Raw genomic sequence first — 22,786 nt, 5'->3', positions numbered from 1 at the left:
GGAGAAAGACTGCTTAGATCTCCAAGCTGTTTACATCAGCATAAATATATTTTTAAAATGCACATACAATATGATATTTTTTGGAGGGGGTTTAAAAAAATCAAAACAATATGTATTTTAATCAATATATTATCATTGTAATCAAACAGTTAATACATCAATTCACTTGATTTCTGACATTCTGATACTGAATCTAAAGTAAATTTATTCCATTCTTCCAATGAGTCACCTTTTTCTTATATGAAGAGGGAAAGTGATTGTTAGCAGGGAGGTCTGGTGAAAATGAAGTACAAAAATTAGAGATTATGATAATTATGTTAAAGTAGGTTTGACTCTGGGGATGCGGGTGGCACTGTGGATTAAACCACAGAGCCTAGGGCTTGCCGATCAGAAGGTCGGTGGTTCGAATCCCCATGACGGGGTGAGCTCCCATTGCTCGGTCCCTGCTCTTGCCAACCTAGCAGTTTGAAAGCATGTCAAAGTGCAAGTAGATAAATAGGTACCGCTCCGGTGGGAAGGTAAACGGTGTTTTCGTGTGCTGCTCTGGTTTGCCAGAAGTGGCTTAGTCATGCTGGCCACATGACCCGAAAGCTGTACGCCGGCTCCCTCGGCCAATAAAGCGAGATGAGCGCCGCAATCCCAGAGTCGGCCACGACTGGACCTAATGGTCAAGGGTCCCTTTACCTTTAGGTTTGACTCTGCAAGTTGTTTGACTGTACCTCCCATCATCCCTGACAATCGGTCAAGAACAATTGAAAAGTCATGTGTTTCTCACCCTCAAACAACAACAAAGCTCTAAGATATTAGAACAAGTCTTGTGTGTCACTAGACCGCATGTGCACCATACATTTTAAAGCAATACCATACCACTATAAACAGCAATGACTTCTTTCTTGAAATGCTGAGAACTGTAGGCTGTTAAGGGTGCTGAAAATGGTCAGGCAATCTTTATTCCCCTCAGAGAGCTACAATTCCCAGAGTCCCCCACAAAAATGAATTGATTGTAAAAACCACTTTGCAAATTGTAGCTCTGTGAGGGAAATATGGGTCTACTCAGAACTCTTAGCACCTTTAACAAACTACATCTCCTAGGATTCTTTGGAGGGGAATTATGACTATTTATAGTGGCATGATACTCCTTTAAATGTCTGCTGCAGATGGGTCCTAAGAAAATTATTTGGTTCTTGGACATAGGTAGAATGCCAAGGTGGTAAAATGACTCAACGAAGTATGCAAAATAATGTATTCATGTATATATTCACTTATTAAAATGTTATTTATTTATTTATTTATTTATTTATTATTTATTTAGGAAGTATTTCTAATCTAAGTATTACTAGGTGATGACACAAGTAAAACTTTCCTCTTGTATTAAAAATTTAATGCTTTTTTTTGTAAATTGCTTAGAGCTTCTACTTGCAATCAGTGCTACATAAATTTTGTTAGATAGATGAATAATTTATTTGAATTAAGCAGCCAAGTTTTTGCCTGCAGGCCACAAGCCAGACAATCAAAGTACAATTCCAGTAGCTGCCTAACACTGCAGTCCTAAGCCACTGTCCTTGGAAGAACAGGCTGTCAAATCCAGTGGAAGCTTGTATCTGACTAAACCTGCTTAGGATCAGTCTATCAGAGAGTTAAATTAATGGGCATGGGGGGAAAACTAACCTCTCCTTTCCCAGATTGACTGCCAGGCATATTCTCAAAAGGAAATATTTGAATTTGATGCATCAGGGTTGTGTGTTTGTTTCCTTTTTAATGGTGCCTTGGAGCAACTAGAAACACATAATCCTTTTCCTTTCTTAATTGGATTTGGGCATTCCGCTATTGTGAATTGCTTTGCAAAACGCATATCGGAGCCTCTTGCCGCAGGAGTTCAATTAGAGTATGTCCGTCTCTTCTTAGCATTCCTGCAGGACAATTTCTAAACCTTAGCTCAGGTTTTGTTGTTGATCAGACAGCAAATGAGAAGCTTACAGAAGCTGGACTTTTCAGTGACGTCCATCAGCACAGGATCCATTAATTTCTGTTCCAAGAGATGGCTTCAGCTGTGGAGGTTCTGTCCTAAGCTTGGAGTGGGTTCAGATCAGTAGCTCTGATTCCATCAAGCACAGCAAGGTGAGTCAACATATGGCAGATCTAGCTTCGGGAAAGGCCAAGGTTCAGGGTTTGAATAGTGGCATATAAATAGCTCCATGTGGAAGTCAAGCTGGAGACTCATCCAGCCAGAACTCAGTTCTGCCACCTCTCACATGGACACCATTGCCATCATAAGATTAAGAGCTCATCCCCACCTCCATTTTCTCTGCTGCATTCCCCTGGGAAATCCCACTGCTTACCACTGAGTCAGAGCAAACTTCAAACGGGTTTTCCATGGCTTGATGTTTGTTCCAATTCAGTGGTAAATAATGTTGCTGTTTTTCCAGGGGAAACCTTGGGGCAAATGTAAAACCACTCAGACTTATGCCTAGAAAGCATGGGGCAAGCGGAAAACCTCTTGGACCCACACCCACAGAGAAGTATGGATGAGGCCTAAGCCTTAAACGGCAGCTGCAACTCCATCTGGGTAGGAGTCTTCACATTTAAAAGGGACTGGCTGGCTTTGACAGTCATCAGCTCCAATGAGTCAGTTGAGAGTGTGATTTCATTAGGGCTTCTGAACTGGAGTCTTGGAGTCAGAGCAAAGCAAAATCCCTGGGCCTAAGAAGTGAAGTTTTTCATATTTGATGCTGTATTGTTTTTAACACTTGATTGGGAGCCGCCCAGAGTGGCTGGGGAGGCTCAGCCAGATGGGCAGGGTAATAATAATAATAATAATAATAATAATAATAATAATAATAATAATAATAAATATTAATATTATAATATCTGGGGCTGGCTCTGAAACAATGCCCATTCTGCACCCCAGGCTCAACACCTGAAGTTGAGGAGTCCAAGCAGAGTATTGATGAAAGTCTGGCTCTTTAAATTAGGTTTGTTTGTTTGCTTCTGAGTTTCCTCTCGTCCATATACTGGTTGCTATGGAGATCAGGCCTAGCTGGGAATAACTGGATTTTCAACCCTCAATAGTAGCTTGGCTTTCTTATTCTTCTTCCACACCCAACACCCAACATTCTTGTGACAGTGCATATATATATATATAGAGAGAGAGAGAGAGAGAGAGAGAGAGTATATGGGAGGAGATTGTGTTCTCCATTCTAGGATGCATGGATGAGGAGTCCTCTACACAGTGGAACATGCTTTATTATTGCTGTTCTTATTAAAAGAAGAGGAGTGGATTAAGTATTTGGATCTTAATTGAAATAATATTGTGTTACTCTATTATTTGTTTCAAGATTTCTACCCCACCCTAATCCAAAACAACTCCCAAAGTAGCTTACTTAAAATCAATAAAAATAGCACATTCCCTGTCCATTCCATAAGCTTATAATGTGAAGGGCATGGCAGAAAAAGAAAGGGGGATGAGGAGCGAAGAAGAAAACAAGCAAATTCAGGCACTAATTCTGAACATTCTACAGTAGTTCTTAGAATGACCAGCTGGAATGGAAACAGATTAGGGAGTGGGGAAATCCAACAAATGTGGTAACTCATCAGAGCCAAGTGAATCTGCTTCAGCAACTCTCAGTGCAGAGGCTCCACAGATTTATGGCATCCAGAGAAGGCTCCCCATTATGGAAGGGGGGCAATAGGTAGTGCACACTGTGCCTGCAGATGGTCCCAGTTTCAACCTCCTGTGTTTCCTGTCTGAAGTCCAAGAAAGCCACTGCAAGTGAATACTGAGCTAAGTGGACCAATGGTTTCCTAGTTCAGTCCGAGGTAGGTTCCCATGTTCATTAGCAGCACCCATCTCTCAGTGGTAGAGCACATGTTTTCACTGCAAAATGTCCCAGTTTCCAAACCTGTCATTTCCAGTCTGCTGCCTAAATGAACCCATGCATTGTGAGCTAAATGGGGCAGTGATCTGTCTCAGTCTAAAGCAATTTCCTATGTCCACTGGAGTCCAGAGGCATTCATATATATCAATCACATGAAATTTATTTTATTTTATTAGAGTGCCAGGTCCTAAATAAAGGGTTTTTAAAAGGATTCTTTTTAAAAAAAAAAGGCAAAGCGAGTCCAGTATCAGCAGCAATGGACCCTTGAGGCATGGGACCAGGGGAGTACGAAGTGGAGGACAGAGGGGGTGTGTTACCCCGGGTACCACTCTGGGGGGTGGGTGACAAGATGGCCCCTGCATCCCACCAGCTGTAGAGTGGCCGAGGATGTGCGCAGTCCGTATGGGTGCTGCTCGCGCAGCGTTCATACGGGCTGCCTCTCACACGGCGACCGTATGGGCTGCCACTCTTATGTGCCATTCATACGGGCATCCATATGGGCTGCCTCTCGCACAGCACCCCGTGTGGATGCCATGCAAGTGGCAGCCCGTTCAGAGTGTGAATGTGTGGCATCCCGTATGGACTGCTCATGTGCGACATTGCATACGGAGTGTGCACGAGCAGCATCCCATATGGTTGCCATGCGTGCACACTCCGTATGGGATGCCGCACATGTGCAGTCCATACAGACATCACACATGCATCACCGAGCAGTTCACCCCGCCCCTCCGCATCCCACCCCGGGTGCCAGAGAGGGTTCTTCCACCACTACATGGGGCCCCTGACATTTGTCCTACTACACCAGGTGCTGACCCCAGACCTGCCTGCTGTAAATCTTGCCCTCCACTAATGAAATCCCTTTCCCTCTACTGATATCTGAAAGGGAACTGCTGTCTTGAGATTATATTACTCAACGTCCTCTGCAGTGAAGCATATAGAGAATGTGCATGCTTTGCGTGGCTCTTCAAACCAATGAAGTCGAGAACAAGTTTCTGAGAGCAATGGAGGTGCAAATTGAAAGTTGATGAAGATCAATAACCTAAATGAGGGTGGTTCTGATTATTTAAACTGAAGATTGAAGTCACTAAACGGTCTTGATTTGCACCCCACTCAAATCAATTATTGCACTTGCACTCAATCTTGATTTCAATCCATCCATCCCAAAGGGTACAATTCAAGTCTTTATGCAAAAACCTTGAGCATTAAAGAATGAAAAATACCATCATGTTCCAGCGGTGGTGTTTGCTACTAGAGAACAACTGCTTTCAAAACATCTGCTACTCTACCACTTTCATTTGCAGCTTGCCCTCCACCCCAGTGCTGGTGTTTTTTATAAGGAAAAGAACCTCCTCTGAGCCAATTTCCTAGTTAGCCCTGCTAATTAAAGAACACATGTTGCAAAGTTCCTTTCTGCCTGCAGTAGCCACTAGTAGTAGTAGTAGTAGTAGTAGTAGTAGTAGTAAATTTTATTTATACCCCGCCCGCCCCAGCCAAGGCCGGGCTCTGGGCGGCTAACACCGAATATATAATGCATTAAAAACACAAAATCAAACAATTGATTAAAACATAGCTCAAAATCACAGTAAAATCAAAATAAAATGAAGTGGCCAACCCACGAATCACAGCCATGAAGGTAGGAATATTAAATATTCACCAGGCCCAGTCACCTGTGCTGGTTCCATATGGGCCAATAGAAACGGCCAAGGGGCCACTTACATACAGGGTTACATGGAAAGAAGGGGGGTCACACTGGGCCCGAACCAAAGGGCTGGCAGAACAGCTCTGTCTTGCAGGCCCTGCAGAAAGATGTCAAATCCCGCAGGGCCCTGGTCTCTTGTGACAGAGTGTTCCACCAGGCCAGGGCCACGGCCGAAAAGGCCCTGGCCCTGGTCAAGGCCAGTCTAACCTCCTTGAGGCCTGGAACCTCCAAAGTATTATTATTTGTGGACCATAAGGTCCTCTGAGGGGCATACCAGGAGAGGCAGTCCCGTAGGTATGAGGGTCCTAGGCCATATATGGCAGGCATAGGCAAACTCAGCCCTCCAGATGTTTTGGGACTACAATTCCCATCATCCCTGACCACTGGTCCTGTTAGCTAGGGATGGTGGGACTTGTTGTCTCAAAACATCTGGAGGGCCGAGTTTGCCTATGCCTGCTATAGGGCTTTAAAGGAAGAACATTACTAGAACAAAGTTACATGCTTTCTTCTTTGAAGAGCAACATATTTAACTTTTTGTAGATGAAAACTGAAACACTTGCATTATTGAAGGGATGTGGAGCCTTTTTCAGCCCAAAGGCCACATTTCCTCATTGGCAACTTCCAGGGGTCATGTGTTCCAGTGATGGTTGGGGCCAGAGGCAAAGTAAGTGGAGCAATTAATGCAACTTTGGCCAGCAGGGTGCATTCCATCCATCCCAAACTCATAGGTTTCTACACATATGATTCCATCCAGCCAAGTAAGAGGTGCTGGAGTGATGGGATGAAACCCAGAGGTCCACCTGCCTTTTTTTTTTTTTTTTCCTTTCCTGCTGCATCCTGTATTCATTTTCCCAACAATGGCCTATCATGCAATGGCTTTTGAAACTCAGAAAGTTTTAGCATAAGGAATGAGAACCTTTGGCTCTCCATATGTTGCTGAACTACACCCCTCATCAGTCTTGGCCATTGGCCATGCTTACTGGGGCTGATGAGAATTGTAGTTTTGCCCTCAGTCTATGGAGGTGTCTGGCTCACCCTTCAAGGACTCAAGTTCTGGGTCAGAGATAGGCATGGCACTCAGCCCTCTCTGTTGCATTACCTTTAGTCAGCTTCCAGCCCTCTGTGAGCTTGAGTGTGGCTTTGTGAAGTGGGGAATCTCCTCCATTCATGGAAACTTCCAACACATTTCAGGGTCTAAAGTAAGGTTACCAGATGTCCCTGTTTCCTGGGGACAGTCCCCAGATTTACAAATCAGTTCCCTGACAAAATCCATTCATTCCTACTGAAGCTGAAAGGTGTCCCCGGATTCATTGGAAAAAATCTGGTAACCTTAGTCTAAAGCACAACTGTATAAGTAAACACATCATCCTGTTTTCTGTTGTGGAAGGTGGGTGATTGCAGGGCGTACAACCAACAGAACAGAACCATCAGAAATACAGAACAGGATATTAAAAGTAATCCTTGCTGTGACTATAGGGACAGATCCATACAATGCATTTAAAGCACATGGCTTCTTCCATACACGCCAAAGAATTCTGGGAGCTGTAGTTTGTTAAGGGTACTGGAGATTGTAGGTTTGTGAGAGGTGCCCGTGATTCTTTGGGGATTGTCATGTGCTTTAAATGTGCATTGGAATGTGTTTGAAATACCGTACATTTTTTCCTCTGGAATCCCCTCATTTTTTCCTCTGGAATCAGAGTACGGATATTGGACTCCAGCCCCCATCATCCTCAGCCAGCATGGCCAATGGACAGGGATGGTGGGAATTGTAGCCCAACAACATCTGGAGGACCACAGGTCCCCCAACCTTGTCTTAGAGGGAATACTGCTTCCATATGATTCTAGCCTTAATAATCTCAACAGAAGGGTTACGATTAAATGGATGGCAAAAGGTAGCCAGAGAATTTGGTGTAGTCCCTGGAGTTGTTCCAAGCCTGTAATATCTGCAATCGAATAATTGGCCATTTTACATGTCCCCCCCCCCCTCCTCGTCCTTTGAGGCAACTGTACTGTTGCTCACGGGCAACACTGACCTGGTTTTTATCTTTCCCTTCCTCTTTTTGCACAGATATAAATATCATAGTGAGGCAATATTAAATAAAGATCTTTTCTGCTTTGTATGTGAAATAAACAAGGAAAGAGAAGCATCCGATTCGCAAGGTGAGGTGCGGAACTGAGAACACTAATTCACTTCCCACTCAATATGCATTGCACCCTATCTGCTTAACACCTTACCTTCTTGGTTTGAATGCTCCAGTTAAATATGTTGGGAATAATCTACTGCTGTAAGAATGTCCAGTGCAACACCCACAAAGTCTTAATGCTGGAGCCCACATAATGCTTTATTTCATATTCCTTGTTAATTCTAAAACTGTTTATGGGGGCTGAGCTATGGTCACAATCCCTCTCAAACTGCACATGGTGGGAAGGGTTCTAATGGACTCTTCACAGTATGTGACTATTGTGTTCCCTCTCCCACCATGCTGCCCCTGTGCTGAAGCTATGCTAAGCTGCTTATTTCAAAGCTAAGACCAAAATGTTCTTCGGAGCATCAAGCAGTCTGCTTCCCACCCAAGGGAGATCTAGTCCTTGCAGGACCGCAATGATCACACAGCATTCCAGAAGAGGAATGCAGCTAAGGGTCTACCTCCAAGCAAATGGGAGTGTTGTAGACTGTTCCATGGAGTTTGGGACCAGATATGTTCCTCTACTAAGGAACCATTTCTAGTGCTGTGCCAAAAATTCTCCAGTGAAATTCTCATGGGAATGGTACAAAGTTTGTGTCATGTTTGCCTACCTCTTGATGGGGACACGGGGTGTTTATGAGCACCCTTTATTTCATTATGCCAAGTATCTCACCTTGCAGCTTTCCTAGATGCCCATATTCTGATAAAAGGGAAACCAAGGGGAAACCCATGGGGTACCGTAATTCTTTCCATGGGGTGGTTTTGGGATTTATTTATTTATTGAGATCAGGAAGCAGGGGTAGCCAGGGAGACTGCAGAGTGCTGAAAAAATTATTTACTGGGAACGAAAAGAAAAACACATGCCACTTTCAACTATGAAGAACATAGTTATTGCACTGATTTGCATACAGTATGCCAAGTGATCCATGGATTATTATTAATGCCATTGTAAACAGCGTACATAAATTTCAGAGTACCTTAATTATTTTTTGATGACCAGTTCTTTAAAACAAAATTCAATTTCACGTAAATGTGCAGGCACAGAATTCCTCTTACAAAGTTGATTAGTGAAGGATGACATGTTCCCTGACAGAATTGGTAGATTTTTTCTTTGGGGTACTTGTTTTATTTCTGGTTTAAAATTATTAGCATATTCTAACGACAATATCAGGGTGGCTTCAGAAATATATATTAAAGTTTATCAAGAGGAGGTACATATTTATTCGCTCTTGATGACTGGAGGTTAGGCATCAAGAATCTTTTGACGAAATAGGAAGACAATTCAACCAGCCAAATATTTGACTTTTCTAGGACATTTATCTAAGACTTGCTAAGCTAACATACTCTTATAAATGTTGAATATGAATTTCCATTCGTGGCTTGATTAACATAATCTCCTGCGATTGTTTCTTCAAACGAATATTATTTATCATTATTTAAACTCAGCAGTTTCTGGACTTTTGTTCTCTCTTTTTAAGCGTTATTCAGCATTATTCAGGCTTGCGTAATGAAAACTTGATTTGCTTTATCAGTAAGATTACTGCATGCATTTGAAATTAAATTTATTACATTTTTATCATGCCCTTCTACCAAGGAGCTTAGGGTAGCACTTGCTCCTCACAAGAATCCTGTATGGCAAGAAAACGTGGCAAGTCAGGTGAGCCAGTTGACCCTAGTCCCTAGATCTGGTGGGTTCCAGATGGCAGATATGGGGCTGTATTCTTCAAGGTAATAGGTCTGGAGCCATGGTGTGATGGCGAGCAAGGGGCAGAGAGAGAGAGAGAGCCAGAAGGGCAAGCCACTTGTCACCAACCGCCTCTCTCTCCCTGCTCAGCAGGCTGTGAGGAGAGGGCTAGATTGTTCCTGCCAGAGATCTTGAACCAATTGCTAGCACATTGCTGCCTCCCACATTAATTGCTCCATCCCTTTTGGCTTGTTTCCACGTTTTCCCACTCCTGACCTCCTTTTCTCCTGCAAAACGTCACCCCAAAGGCACACAAAATTAGGCTAAGGGTTGCATCAGCTGCTGCTCCTGTCAGCTGCCATTTGTTGTCTTTTCCCAGAATGCTTCACCCTGGCTACCATCACTCCCCACCCCAGGCAATGCTCCAGAATTATCCTGCATTGCTGAATTGGGGGGGGGGGGGGGAGAGACACCAAAAGGCAGCTACTAGAAATGGCTACAGATGTCTCCTCTGTCGCTGCCACCAAAAGCAAAAAAAAATGGGGTTGGGGCTGGGGTTTTGTTTCTTTTTTTAAAAAAAAAAATCCTGAAAATAAAAGTGGGTGTCACAACAAAACAAATGCAGATGAATAAGGCATGAAATGAACTAGACCAGCAGAAATGACTGGAATCCCAGTGTAGTGTGTGTGTGTGTGTGTGTGTGTGTGTGTGTGTGTGTGTGTGTGTGTGTGTGTAATCTTGCATACCCCTTCAGAGGGGGAGCAGGCTTTTGTCAACGGCAGAATGCCCTTCACAGCTGAGAGGGCCAATCTGGCTCGAGAGTCAAATAAATTAATTAATCTCTTTGCAATTTTCTTGGAAATTCTTCCATAAGCCAAACGTACCTTTTGAAGGTGTTGAATGTGCTTCTGGCAATTGTAAAGCCGCCAGCAGCAGCAGCAGCAGCAGCAGCAGCATCTCACCTCCAGCTGAGAGCCACCTGATTATAGGTTTGGGTATCCCTGCATCCAGGCACTCAACTCTCCTGGAACACAGATCAACCATCTCACCCAGTGCATGAGGTTATCTGCTAACCTGCTAATTACTAACTGCAGGATTCCTAATTAGATCCCCTTTCCTTAAATAAATACATAAACATAGGCAGACCTTGTTCATCTGCATCTTCAGTTAGGCACCAGCAGCTACAGAGAGGGGGGATGATTATTATTTTTTTACACAGAGAGAGAGATGCTTTTGATTTTGTGCATTCCACATTGATGGGCATGTTTTAAAAACCTGGGGGATATATTCAGTTCAGTTCACATTTATAGATAAACCTACCTAACTCACACTTTCTGAAATGATGTACGAACCAAAACACAGACACCCTTCGAAATTCACACGCCTTAAAGTTTTGCAATGCATTTCTCCAGGCAGCTAATGTTTACAAAAATTCATATACTAAGGGAAAGCATTGTATTTGTGAAAATAACATTTTAAAACAATCATTATCTCTTTGCAAAAAATGTGTATATTAGGCATAATTTCCCACACACCCAGTGAGGGGAGTGGGGTGGGCTGGAGAAGAAGGGCAGCTAGCTACAGAAGACGGATTTAAATTACTGGTGCCTTCTTGCACTAATGTGCTTGATGGCTGTCCTAAAGATTTTCATGCTTCCAAAGATATGCGCTAATATGGTCCACTGGATGCAAGCCCTTATCGGATCTATCATTTCTTCAGTTGCATTCACTAGTGATGGTTACGGTGCTATCTGATCAAGCATAACTATATAAAAAATTTGGTCAGTCCTGCTAGACATGGAATTTTATCTAACTGAACAAGCTCTTCAGTGGAAAAAGTATTCTTTCCTCTTGCTGCTCAGCTTGCTTTTGAAAAGAGAGATTCTGACACGCTTTTAGAGTGCTATTAAACTGGGCAAATAGGCCCCTTTTGTCTGTGTAGTGGTATTATCAGAGCAACAGTATCTGTCTAAAATTGTAGGCAAAATGTGTTTATTCCCCCCCCCCTTTGACAGCTATATATCAGTTTTGTTTGCATTTGGTGTGTGGCTCAGGGATAGATAGAGGCATTGCATTTACAGTTCTATGATTCCATGAGCAAGAGGTTTAGACCACACTTACAACTGCATTAAGGTGGTAAGAAAATAGTTCCTGGAACAGAAGCTATGACAGCTCTTCGGCATGGCCAGAGCAGTTCATAACTTCTAGTTATGAACTTAATTCGTTCCGGAGGTCTGTTCTTAACCTGAAACTGTTCTTAACTAGAAGCCTGCATTCGCTAATGGGGCCTCTTGCTGCCGCTGTGCCCCCGGCACATGATTTCCATTCTCATCCTGGGGCAGAGTTCTCAGTTCGAGGTAACTCTTCCAGGTTAGCAGAGTTTGTAACCTGAAGCGTTTGTAACCCGAGGCATTTGTAACTCAAGGTACCACTGTACTTGCTTATTCAGAAGTTAGTTCCACTGAGTCCCAGCGATAATAAATCTGTAAGTCTTTAAAATTCCACAATAAGACTCCTGTTTTTGCACCAACAGTGTAGCACAGCTGTCACAGAATCATACAGTTGGAAGGGTACGGGGGGGGGTTATCCCTGGTGTGCCACAGTGGTCAAAGTGTTAGACTAGGAGGAGAAGACCTGGGGTCAAATCCCCACTCCCAACACAAAGGGTGTGGGGTGTGCTTGGGCCAATCACTGACTCTCAATCTAATCTATCTCACAGGGTTGTTACATGGACAGGGTGGAACAGACTAGAGCCCTGATCTCACTTGGGAAAAGTCAGTAATAGGAATGTAATATATTTTTTAAAAATGGTCATCCAGTGTCTCTCTCTATCTCTCTCCTTCACTAGAGATATTTAAGCAATCTCCTTGTGAGGTACTCTGTTCCATAGGCAAATAACTCTTTCTGTTAATGCATTTCATCCACTGTTTAGCTGGTAATGCTTGCATCCACACCACACATTGAAAGTACATTGAAAATATATGGCTTCACCCAAAGAATCCTGGGTTTGTCCCTGATAGAGTTACACCTCTAACAAACTAGTTCTCGGGGGGGGGGGTGAGGGGAGTCATGTGCTTTCAACGTGTCTTCAATGTGTGGCATGGGTGTTGCCACTAATTACTCCGGTTTGCATTGGTTCTCCTCCAGATTTGTCAGATCTTTGTACAGAAGCTGTCAGCAGCTGAATCTGGACCATAGCACACAAAGGGTATTTTTTACCCCATGGGTCACCAACATGGGCACACATCCTTGATGTCCTCGGGTTCCCATCTCCACAAATAATTCTTTGGCCAAAATAAGGCTTTTTTATCTCCTGGGAGGGGGAGATTTGTGGCTAAGGCTGGGGAGAAATGTGTATTTAAAGTCAAATCTATCAAATCTGCACTTTTTTGAAACTGAGACATAGCTATATCCTTGTAAAAAAATTTGTGATGAAGCTCTCAAAAACACATCTATCAGGAGAATATGTACGCAAAAATGAAGATAATAGTGAAAATAACACCAAAATTAATTGTATTCAGGCTTTCAAAAATGTGTACATTTAATTGCTTTCAAAAATGTGTACATTAGTCAAATCTGCAAATAAAAATATGTCTGTTAGGAGAAATTCACACTAAAATGCTGGTGGTTCATGGGCATTTAAAAAATAATAATCTGCAAATTGCTGCAATGTGTGAGGAACTGAATTTAAGACTGGTAAAATGAGAAAGCTGATAGGATCTAAACAGACAGATCCTTCCATCCCTGCTTCTGACGTGCATGTTTCTCCAGTTAGCAAACATGCCCTTTGGCCCCCAAAGGCTGGTGACTTAGCTTTAACTACTGACCTATGCCTCCCCAAGAATCTTGTCTCTGAAATTTTGGAAAGTATGAGTGCATACAACAGCTGTGTGGCAGTGAAGCAAGACTCCAGGTATATTGGCAGGTTCCCTTAGGGACATGATGTACAATATTAAACACTCCTTAAGCAAAAGCAATAAAAGGCCAATTTCCCCCCCACTTAGCTTAAAAAACCGGCATAAATTTCCCTTTAATTGCACTTGGAGTTTTCAATTATCAAAATGTCTCATTTGTAAGCTGTCTGCTAACCCAAGCCTTGTACCTGCTCGTTCTATAGCATGTAGCAGAATCGTAATGCTGCCTCAGACATCACAGCCATCTTTGTAAAATATGATGTTAAGGAAGGCTGAGTTCATTGTACCATACATATGTAAATGCCTCTCTTTCAGTGGTCTCAGGGGAGAGGGGAAGCCAGACCGTATTCCCAAGCACAGCATGTATTAATTGTACGGCAATAAAGTGCACACGTACGAACTCAAGAACGTTCAAGAAGCATTAAGCAACCAAAGTCAGGACATCATTAAGGGAACCAGAAAGCCCTGCTCAGAAGTTATATTTAAAAGATGCTGCATTGGGAACTGCCTGGACTGAAGCTCTTTTACAAAGGGCAGACAACCCAACCTGTAAACCAGGTAATGTAAGGAGTAATTTTCAGCCCAGGGCCTACGTTTCCTTCTGGGTGACCTTTTGAGGACCACTGGCCAGAAGCAGAAGTGGACAGAGCAACAAATATATAAGTTACCTTTGTATAGTAAGCTGGCTTCTACACAGTGATGTGAGCCCAACTGGTGTGTGGCTTGGGAAAGAGTTTCACAGGCTGGACAGAGAAGCATTGTTGGCATCCATCTGTCTCAAGAGACAATGGAGTACACCTCCAGAGGTTAAGTCAAACCGCTGGAGAATCATAGTGCCTGCTGTGGATGCAGAAAGCGGTAACTCAGAACTGCTGCCTCCCATGTTGTTTTTGCTGTGTTAGCAGCACCAAAGTGACCTTCCACAGTGTGCAAGTCTGGGCAGTGTGTATGGAGGTCCTGGGCTGCACAGATAACAAAAAAACCCTCTTAGCCTCACTGATGTGGCCCAGAGCAATGCCTTTTGCACCAGTTTGGTTGCAGAAGTTGCTGGAAGGAGGCATGCATGACACCATCCAACCATTTGAGAGCCAGTGTGGTGTAGTGGTTAAGAGCGGTAGTCTTGTAATCTGGTGAACCGAGTTCGCTTCCCCGCTTCTCCACATGCAGCTGCTGGGTGACCTTGGGCCAGTCACACTTCTTTGAAGTCTCTCAGCCCCACTCACCTCACAGAGTGTTTGTTGTGGGGGAGGAAGGGAAAGGAGAATGTTAGCCGCTTTGAGACTCCTGAAGGGGAGTGAGAAAGCAGGATATCAAATCCAAACTCTTCTTCTTCTTCATTTTAGGAACTCCACTCCAGATTTGTTTAGGGTTTACTCCTTCACCTTTTCTTCTTCCAAAGATATCCTGCAAGGCAGCAGAGGTTTATGATCAGAATTTTCCTTCTCTTAGTTGGGTTCCCTTCCCAGGCTGATGAGCCAATCTGCCCCTCACTTACCTCCACAGCACATGCAGAAACTGCCGTCTTAACCATTGGACCCACTATGGGTCTCATCCGCTCAATCCACCAGAGCCTGTCTTCACATGCAGGGGAAGTCGCTAACTCACTGAGAGTTTGAGACCCAATGGCCACCCTCACCTGGTTTAGCCAGCTAGTCAAAGCCCATAGAGAGCAGCAGCACACCACTTCAGAGTCACATGGCTTCCCAAAAAGAAACTTGGGGAATGTGGTTTGTTAAAGGTGTTGAGAGTTGTGAGGAAGCATTCCCCCATTCCCCTAACAGAGCTACAATTCCCTGTGTTCCCTGAAAAGAGGGTCTGAGTGTTACACTACTCTGAAAACTATAGCTCTGCAAGTGGAATGGGGTCTCCCTAACAACTCTCAGTACCCTTAAGAACCCTACAGTTCCCAGGATTCTTTGGGGGAAGCTATGACTGTTTAAAATGGTATGGCACTGCTTGCAGAATAAAGTGCAGATGAGGCCTGTTAAATCCACCCACAGCCCTGGACTGAATCCCTATCATTAGTAAATAATGGCTTCTTAAATGAAGTCAGGGGACATTGCCCTCCTGCTATAAGAGACCATAGCAAGATTGCAGCCCACCCCCCTAAAAAAAAGCTTCCATGCAGATAGCCTTCAAGAATGAGATTATTCTCCCCAGCTGTTCCACAATTAGATCTCAGCAGTTTGCTTAAATTCAGTCTCCGTCCCAGCCACAGTTGTTCACAAGGAATGAATGGTCCACTTGCAAGCGTAAATTTCCCACTGTGCTGCTCTTTGTTCGTTTTATGCTGCCTCCCTGCTCTGCTGAAGCTGTTAAATGAGTCGATATTACCTTAATATGAGCTTTAAAGGTGTTATTTAATGCCATTACATTCTCTATTAAAAAAAGAAAGAAATGCACTACATGAACGGGGGGGCGGGGGGGAAACACACCTCTGAATATCAGTAAAACCACATGTCTACAATACTTGCCTTGAGATAATTGCCACAATATTTTAATTGCCATTTTCTCCTTATGCAGAGCTCAGTCTGGGCTAGTTATGGGCCAGACTGCACCTCCCAATCAATTCCAGTACTGCTCCGTGCCACCTTGGAAATATGATAATGTCAAACAGAAGCTACTTCATGTAATATAAGGCTCCACCTGCACTATACATTCAAAGCAGTATCATACCTCTTGAAACAGTCATGGTCTCCCCCAAAGAATCCTGGGAGCTGAAGTTTGTTACACCTTCCATTGAACATACAAAGATCAATGTTGGGGTGGAAAAAATGATCTTCACAGTTTCAGTGAGCATATTTTAAAGGTGTGAACAGGACTTTTCAAGTTGTCCTTTGGGCTGCTGATTAGGCCAGGGATGGGGAGACTCAAATATGCCCCCCCCAGTCTATCTGGCCCTTGGAAGCCTTCCCCAGGCTATGCCTTCTCCCTAGCCACATTCCCTCTCTCTAGGTCTCAGCCCTTACCAGCCCTGCTTTGTACCCTCCAGTTTTTCCCAGCCTGGAAGGTGCCCTTGAACTTGACTGGATGGAGGCTAAAGAGGGGTGTACATGTATCTGTAGTGCACTAAAGTAACATTAACTTTTACTGCTCTGCCCACCTTTCCATCTCTGGCATGTGGTTCCTGGAAGGTTGCGCAGAAGGGAATGTGGTCCACGGTCTGGAATAGATTTCCTCCGCAGCATCAAGCTGATTGCACACGAGGTCATCTAAAGGAAGTTACACAGTTTCGTTGGTGTGTGGGTGTGGGTCTGTGGGTGTGGGTGTACTTACCTGGTCTATGGCAGCAGGATGAATGGACTTGAAAATTGTCAAGGCACGTGTTAAATGTTTCATGGACAATCTCTATGTCTTGGCAACTCTGCTAAATCCAGAGGGTTACTACAAGCAGGAGGGAAATTACAACTGGATTTCTATTGTTCACAGAATGCTCGCAGGTCATTAATTTTACTGGGTTATAAACACTGCAGCTGTTTCCAGATGAAGCAGGAGCTTTCTTTCCTTCTTTGTTTTTAAATCAACTTGTCCCCACTTTCTGTTTTTAAGTCTTCTTTCCCCTTTTCTTTTCCCCAGGATTTTCCATTCTTCAGGCAATTATGGAAGCTGCCGTGCAAAATAATTGGCAAGTGACTGCCCGATCTGTGGGAAGCATAAAAGATGTTCAGGAGTTCAAGGCAATCATTGAGGAAATGGACAAGCGGCAGGAGAAAAGATACTTGATCGACTGCGAGGTTGAAAGAATAAACACCATTTTGGAACAGGTAGGTTCCCTTTTTGTAATGGGCATATCATTGTGCAACAGTTTTATACATAATGCACATTGCACTCCACCTTGCCAGATGTGTGAATCTAAGGATTGGGCTGCCTGCTGTTGTTACCAAGCATTGTGAGCCGTCCTACATTGGGCCTGCAGCACCACTGTTGCCCATTCAGAATAAATTTATGTTGGGGAGAGAGATCTGGGAGAGATTCTACTCTCCAAAAGCAGAGTTAAGTACAATGGTTATTGTTCCAAGCACTTTAAAACTTTGTTAGATTTATATTGGCTCTTATCCACCTTTAAACAAACATTCCCCACAAAAATACCTAGGCCAGAATAAATCACAGAAACTTAGCTTTGCATATAAGTGACTGTTTTACTCATAGAGTTTCCAGAAGTTGCATCAAACAAGTCTCCATCTGCTGGCAGTAAAATAAAGATGACAAAGATTCCAGATGACTTAAAAATAAATGTACTTGGTTTCTTACAAAAATGATCATACACTATTTGGGTTAGTAAACATACAGGTTTTTACAGAGATTCAATTCATTTACATGCAGCATTTGCTGAGTTCGGAGAACAAACAAAAGGTGGGGGGGGGAACAAGGAGGCAAAAGCTGCTGGGAGCAAGCCAAGCCGTACTCGCTGGCAACATGAGCTTATGGCTCACTTTAACCCTTTTTACATGCAAGGGTGAGTCAGTAACAATTTACTGCAGCATCACTTTTTGTTCATTCATTATTTAAAGCATCTTTACCTTGATCTTCAGCCAAAAAGCCCTATTCCTTTTTGCCGGCAATGGCTTTTATAGCCTAGCATGATGGTGGAGGGATGTAGTGCTGGCATTCTGGCCTTGGGGGTGATTCCTATCCCATGTGGCTGTGCTGACAGCTGGGGAAAACTCGTGAGACCCAGGAGCTAATTAGCACCCAATATGGGCTCTCAGAGGCAGGCCTCCCCTGCAGACCTGAGTGAAGACTTCACTCCCATGGGAAGCTGCTTTATTCTTAGACCATTAATCCATCTGGTTCAATGTTGTCTACAATGAGTGGCAGCTGCTCTCCAGGATTTCAGGGAAACCTTACCTTGAAATACTGGGGAATGAAGATACAAAGCATGTTCTACCACTGAGTTATGGTCCTTTCCCAATTGTGCCCTGTTGTGACAAGACAGCTCTCATAACTCTGCATTTGAGGTCATTATTTCTAAATAGGGTTGTCAGAGAGGGCTGTTATGTTTGTTTGTTTGTTTGTTTGTTTGTTTGTTTGTTTTAAGGTTGGGGGAGGGCTAGCAGAATATGCACTGGACTGTTTTTAAAGCTTGATCTGTGGCAATTTGGAATAAAATCATTCGATTAAAAGTGCACCATATGATAGATTATGAACCACCAGGGTTGTCCCCTTGCAATTTGTGTGAAATGTCATCAGTGCTCATGGTGCTATCTAAATAATATATGAAGAATTCAATTTACTGAATCTAGTATTTGACTTTACAGCTTGGAATTTAATGGAAAGTCACAACTGCAGCCCAACTGTAAATTTGTTTACTAGGAAATCAGTCTCCCTAAGTTCAGCAGGGCTTTCATTCCTGGGAAGCATGCTTAGGCTTGTTGCCTAAAATTTCAGAGAGCATTAGCATATTTTCCTGAGCAAATTTTCCATTATTGACTGATGGCAAACTAGCCTCCCCGCTATAAGCAATTCAGGAGAAGCGCTGAAGATGTGAATTGGTTCCGACAGCATTCAGCTCCAATCAAGCTGTGTGTTGAATCTGCATGGGTAACTGGGGTGCTTGGGTCATATCCTGCTGCTTTTGAACTTAGCAGGAACATTGCAAGAGAGCCATGATGTTGAATTGCATTACAAAAAGCTGGCTTTTTGGTGATAGTTGGGAATTACCCATAAACATCCTTGGTTGTATTTTTCTTCTGATTTACACTGAAGATCCTATAGGTTTATCTTCTGATCCTTTCATACAGATGTAGCGGAACTGCGGGTTTCTCAACCTGAAAGACCTGAAATAGGATCCTTTCCAAACAATGGTACTGATTCCTGGTATTACTGGGGATCTGAACTAACAGTTATGAATTTAGCTCACACCTGCTACATAGAACCCCAAAAGGGTTTGGTGGTCAGCACAAGTTTGATAGTAGGGATGGGGGATAAATATGATTTAGTTCATATTTAAAGACTAACCTATTTAATTCTCACTTTCCGAAAAAATACACAAACAGAAACACAGCCATCTTTTAAAATTCATACTCCTCTGAAAGTTGGGGTGCAGTTCTTTAATCAAGTAAAGTGTACAAAAAGAAAATTGGAAATTGGGACAGAAGTGCTATCATTTTGATTCATAAAACTCATGCAATAAATCACATGCCTGAATGCACCCAGGAAAAACTAAAATTATATTGAGAAGAGGGAACAGACTTGCACTCTGTTGCTCTAGAAGGCAGGATCAGAAGCAGTAGGTTTCTACTACTGTGGACCAGGAAAAAGACCTTGGGGACATATAGGATGGCTCCATGAAGATGTCAACCCTGTGAATGGCAGCTGTGAAAAATGGGTGGCAGCTGTTGGAAAAAGTGCATTCTAGGGATCATTAGGAAAGGGGTTGAAGTATTGTAAGCCTGCACTTGGAATACTTGGGGAGGCTGAACAAGGAGAAGTCTGTGATAATACTAAAACTGTGATAACTCCAATGAAACTGAATGTTGGAAGATTCAAGACAGAACAAATGAAAATACTGTGGAACCTAGGTTTTCAAATGTAACCCATTCCGGAAGACTGATCAAGTTCCAAAACATTCGAAAACCAAGAACTCAATACGGAAGCCTCAAAACGGAAAAATTAATACGAAAAACTCAATACGGAAGCATTCGAAAACGGAAACATTTAGGGCGTTTGAGTTCTGAATCGTTCGTCAACGGAGACATCCGGAAACCAAGGTTCCACTGTACTTATCCACACAGTGTATAGTTAAACTATGGAACTCATTGTCATAACAGTGATGGCAACCAACTTGGGATGATTTTTTTTAAAAGCATTAGAAAAGTTAATGAAGGATAAGGCTATCAATGTTCACTAGCCATGATGGCTATGTTCTACCTCCACTATTGGGGGCAGTATGCACATGAATCCCAGTTGCTGGGAATCACAAGTGGGGAGAATGCTGTTGCGCTTGTTGTGGACTTCCTGTAGATATCCGGATGACCACTGTGAGAACAGGAGGCTGGATGAGATGGAACTTTGATCTAACCTAGCAGGCTCTTCTTAAGCTCTTATGAATGGTTTCTTATTACATATGAATTGGGCCTCTAGCACCCATGAGGAGTAGAGTTTAACTATGGAACTGACTGTCACAAAATATAGCCATGACCACGAGTTTAGATGGGCTTTTGGTTTTTAGGATTTGTTGTTAAGGGGATTTGATAGATCCATGGTGGAAACAGCTACCAATGGCATGATGACTATATTATTATTATTATTATTATTATTATTATTATTATTATTATTATTATTATTATTATTTATACCCCACCCTCCCCAGCCAAGGCCGGGCTCAGAGTGGCTTACAAGCAATAATAAAAACAAATTGAATGATTACAACTTAAAAACAAAATTAAAATACAACATTAAAATATGGAAACATTAAAATATTAAAATGTAGCCTCATCGCAGGAGGAGAAGGAAAGGAAAAAAGAAAGAAAGGGAGGGAGGGAATCAAATTGCCTCCAAGCCAAAGGCCAGGCGGAACAACTCTGTCTTACAGGCCCTGCGGAAAGAAATCAGATCCTGCAGGGCCCTGGTCTCATGAGGCAGAGCGTTCCACCAACCAGAGTTGAAAAGGCCCTGGCACTGGTTGAAACCAATCTAACTTCCTTAGGGCCCGGGACCACTAGGGTGTTGCTATTTATGGACCTTGAGGCTCTCTGTGGGGCATACCAGGAGAGGCGATCCCGTAGGTACGAGGGTCCTAGGCCGTGAAGGGCTTTAACGGTCAAAAGCAGCACCTTAAATCTGACCCTGTACTCTACCGGGAGCCAGTGCAGTTTGAAAAGCACTGGGTGAATATGCTCCCGTGGCAGAGACCCCGTGAGGAGCCTCGCTGCAGCATTCTGCACCCTCTGGAGTTTCTGGGTCAGCTTCAAGGGCAGCCCCGCATAGAGCGAATTACAGTAGTCAAGCCTGGAGATGACCGTCGCATGGATCACTGTGGCCAGGTCGGGGCGGGAAAGGTAAGGGACCAACTGCTTGATGCGGCGAAGGTGGAAAAATGTCGCCTTGGCTGTTGCTGTAACTTGCGCCTCCATGGAAAGGGAGGCGTGAAGGATTACACCCAAACTCTTAATGGAAGGCAATGGCACTAATTGGGCCCCCGCAAGAGAAGGGAGTTGGTCCCTCATCCCCATGCCATCCCGACCCAGCCATAGGACCTCTGTCTTCAAAGGATTTAGTTTCAATCGGATCCCACGAAACCATCCAGCCACAGCTTCCAAGCATCTGGTCAGTGTGTTCGGGGCCGAGTCGATGTGGCCATCCATCAGCAGATAGAGCTGAGTGTCATCAGCATATTGGTGACAACCCAGCCCAAAGCTCCGGACAATCTGGGCAAGGGGGCGCATAAAGATGTTTAAAAGCATATATATGTATGCTACTTCCGGGATCAGAGACACCATGCTATTGCTTCACTGTCAAAGGCAGTATGTGCCTGAATGCCAGTTGTTGGGAAGGGTGTTGATTGCAAGCTTCCTAGAGGCATCACTCCCTCTAATAGCAAACTCGTGATGAGTACCAAAAGGATTGGCATCAAAGCAGGGCTAAGAGGAAACAAGAACTGTCGCCAGTCAGGTGCCATCAAGATATTTAGAACTACAGTGGTACCTCTAACCAGAACTGGATCCATTCCAGAGGCCAGTTTGCAACATGAAAAGAATGCAACCCACGTCTGCGTATGCGTGGGTTGCGATTCGCCGCTTCTGCGCATGCGCGTGACGTCATTTTGTGATTCTGCGCATGTGCGAGTGGCGAAACCCGGAAGTAACCCTTTCTGGTACCGCAGGTCACCGCAGGACGTATCCTGAAAAAACATAACATGAAGCGGACATACTGGTAATATGAAGTATGACTGTATTAAGTTCCCTCCCACAAGAAGTAGCAATGGCCACCAACGTGGATGGTTTTAAAGGGTCATTAGACAAATTCATGATGGACAAGACTGTCAGTGGTTACTAGCCATTGAGGCTGTGCTTGGACTCCACTGTCAGAAGCAGTATGTCTCTGAACACCAGTTGCAGGGAAACACACTCAGGACCTGCTTGCAAGCTTCCCAGTTGCATGTGATTGGCCACAGTGAGAATAGGACGCTGGTCTATGTGGGATTTTAGCCTTGTCCAGAAGGGCTCTGTCCTTAATAGCGAGGATGCTGCTGCTACTGGCAGCATGCTGCCAGTACATTTCCGAGCACAATTCAAAGTGTTGGTGCTGACCTTTCGAGCCCTAAATAGCCTTGACCCAGTATACCTGAAGGAGCACCTCCATCCCCATCATTCAGCCCAGACACTGAGGTCCAGCACTGAGGACCTTCTGGTGGTTCCCTTCCTGAGAGAAGTGAGGTTACGGGCAACCAGGCAGAGGGCCTTCTCAGTGGTGGTGCCCACCCTGTG

At 43.8% G+C, this 22,786-nt stretch overlaps 1 protein-coding gene across 12 annotated transcripts in view; it reads left to right on the top strand.

The window, feature by feature from the left end:
• GRIA3 (glutamate ionotropic receptor AMPA type subunit 3) overlaps positions 1-22,786 on the top strand; it is a 219,331-nt gene that overhangs the window by 77,121 nt on the left and 119,424 nt on the right. For all 12 annotated transcript variants that reach the window (XR_014003986.1, XM_081178988.1, XM_081178989.1 and 9 more), the window contains exon 4: positions 16,935-17,122. Coding sequence is in view for 11 of the 12 variants with exons in the window: in XM_081178988.1 (XP_081035114.1) it covers positions 16,935-17,122 (188 nt within the window). In the remaining variant the exon portion in view is untranslated. The remainder of the gene's footprint in view (positions 1-16,934; positions 17,123-22,786) is intronic.

This window comes from Podarcis bocagei (genome assembly GCF_964188305.1).
Source record: "Podarcis bocagei genome assembly, chromosome: Z".
NCBI classification, from domain to species: domain Eukaryota; kingdom Metazoa; phylum Chordata; class Lepidosauria; order Squamata; family Lacertidae; genus Podarcis; species Podarcis bocagei.
The sequence above is the reverse complement of the archived record's forward strand: the minus strand, read 5'-3'. Positions and strand labels throughout refer to the sequence as shown.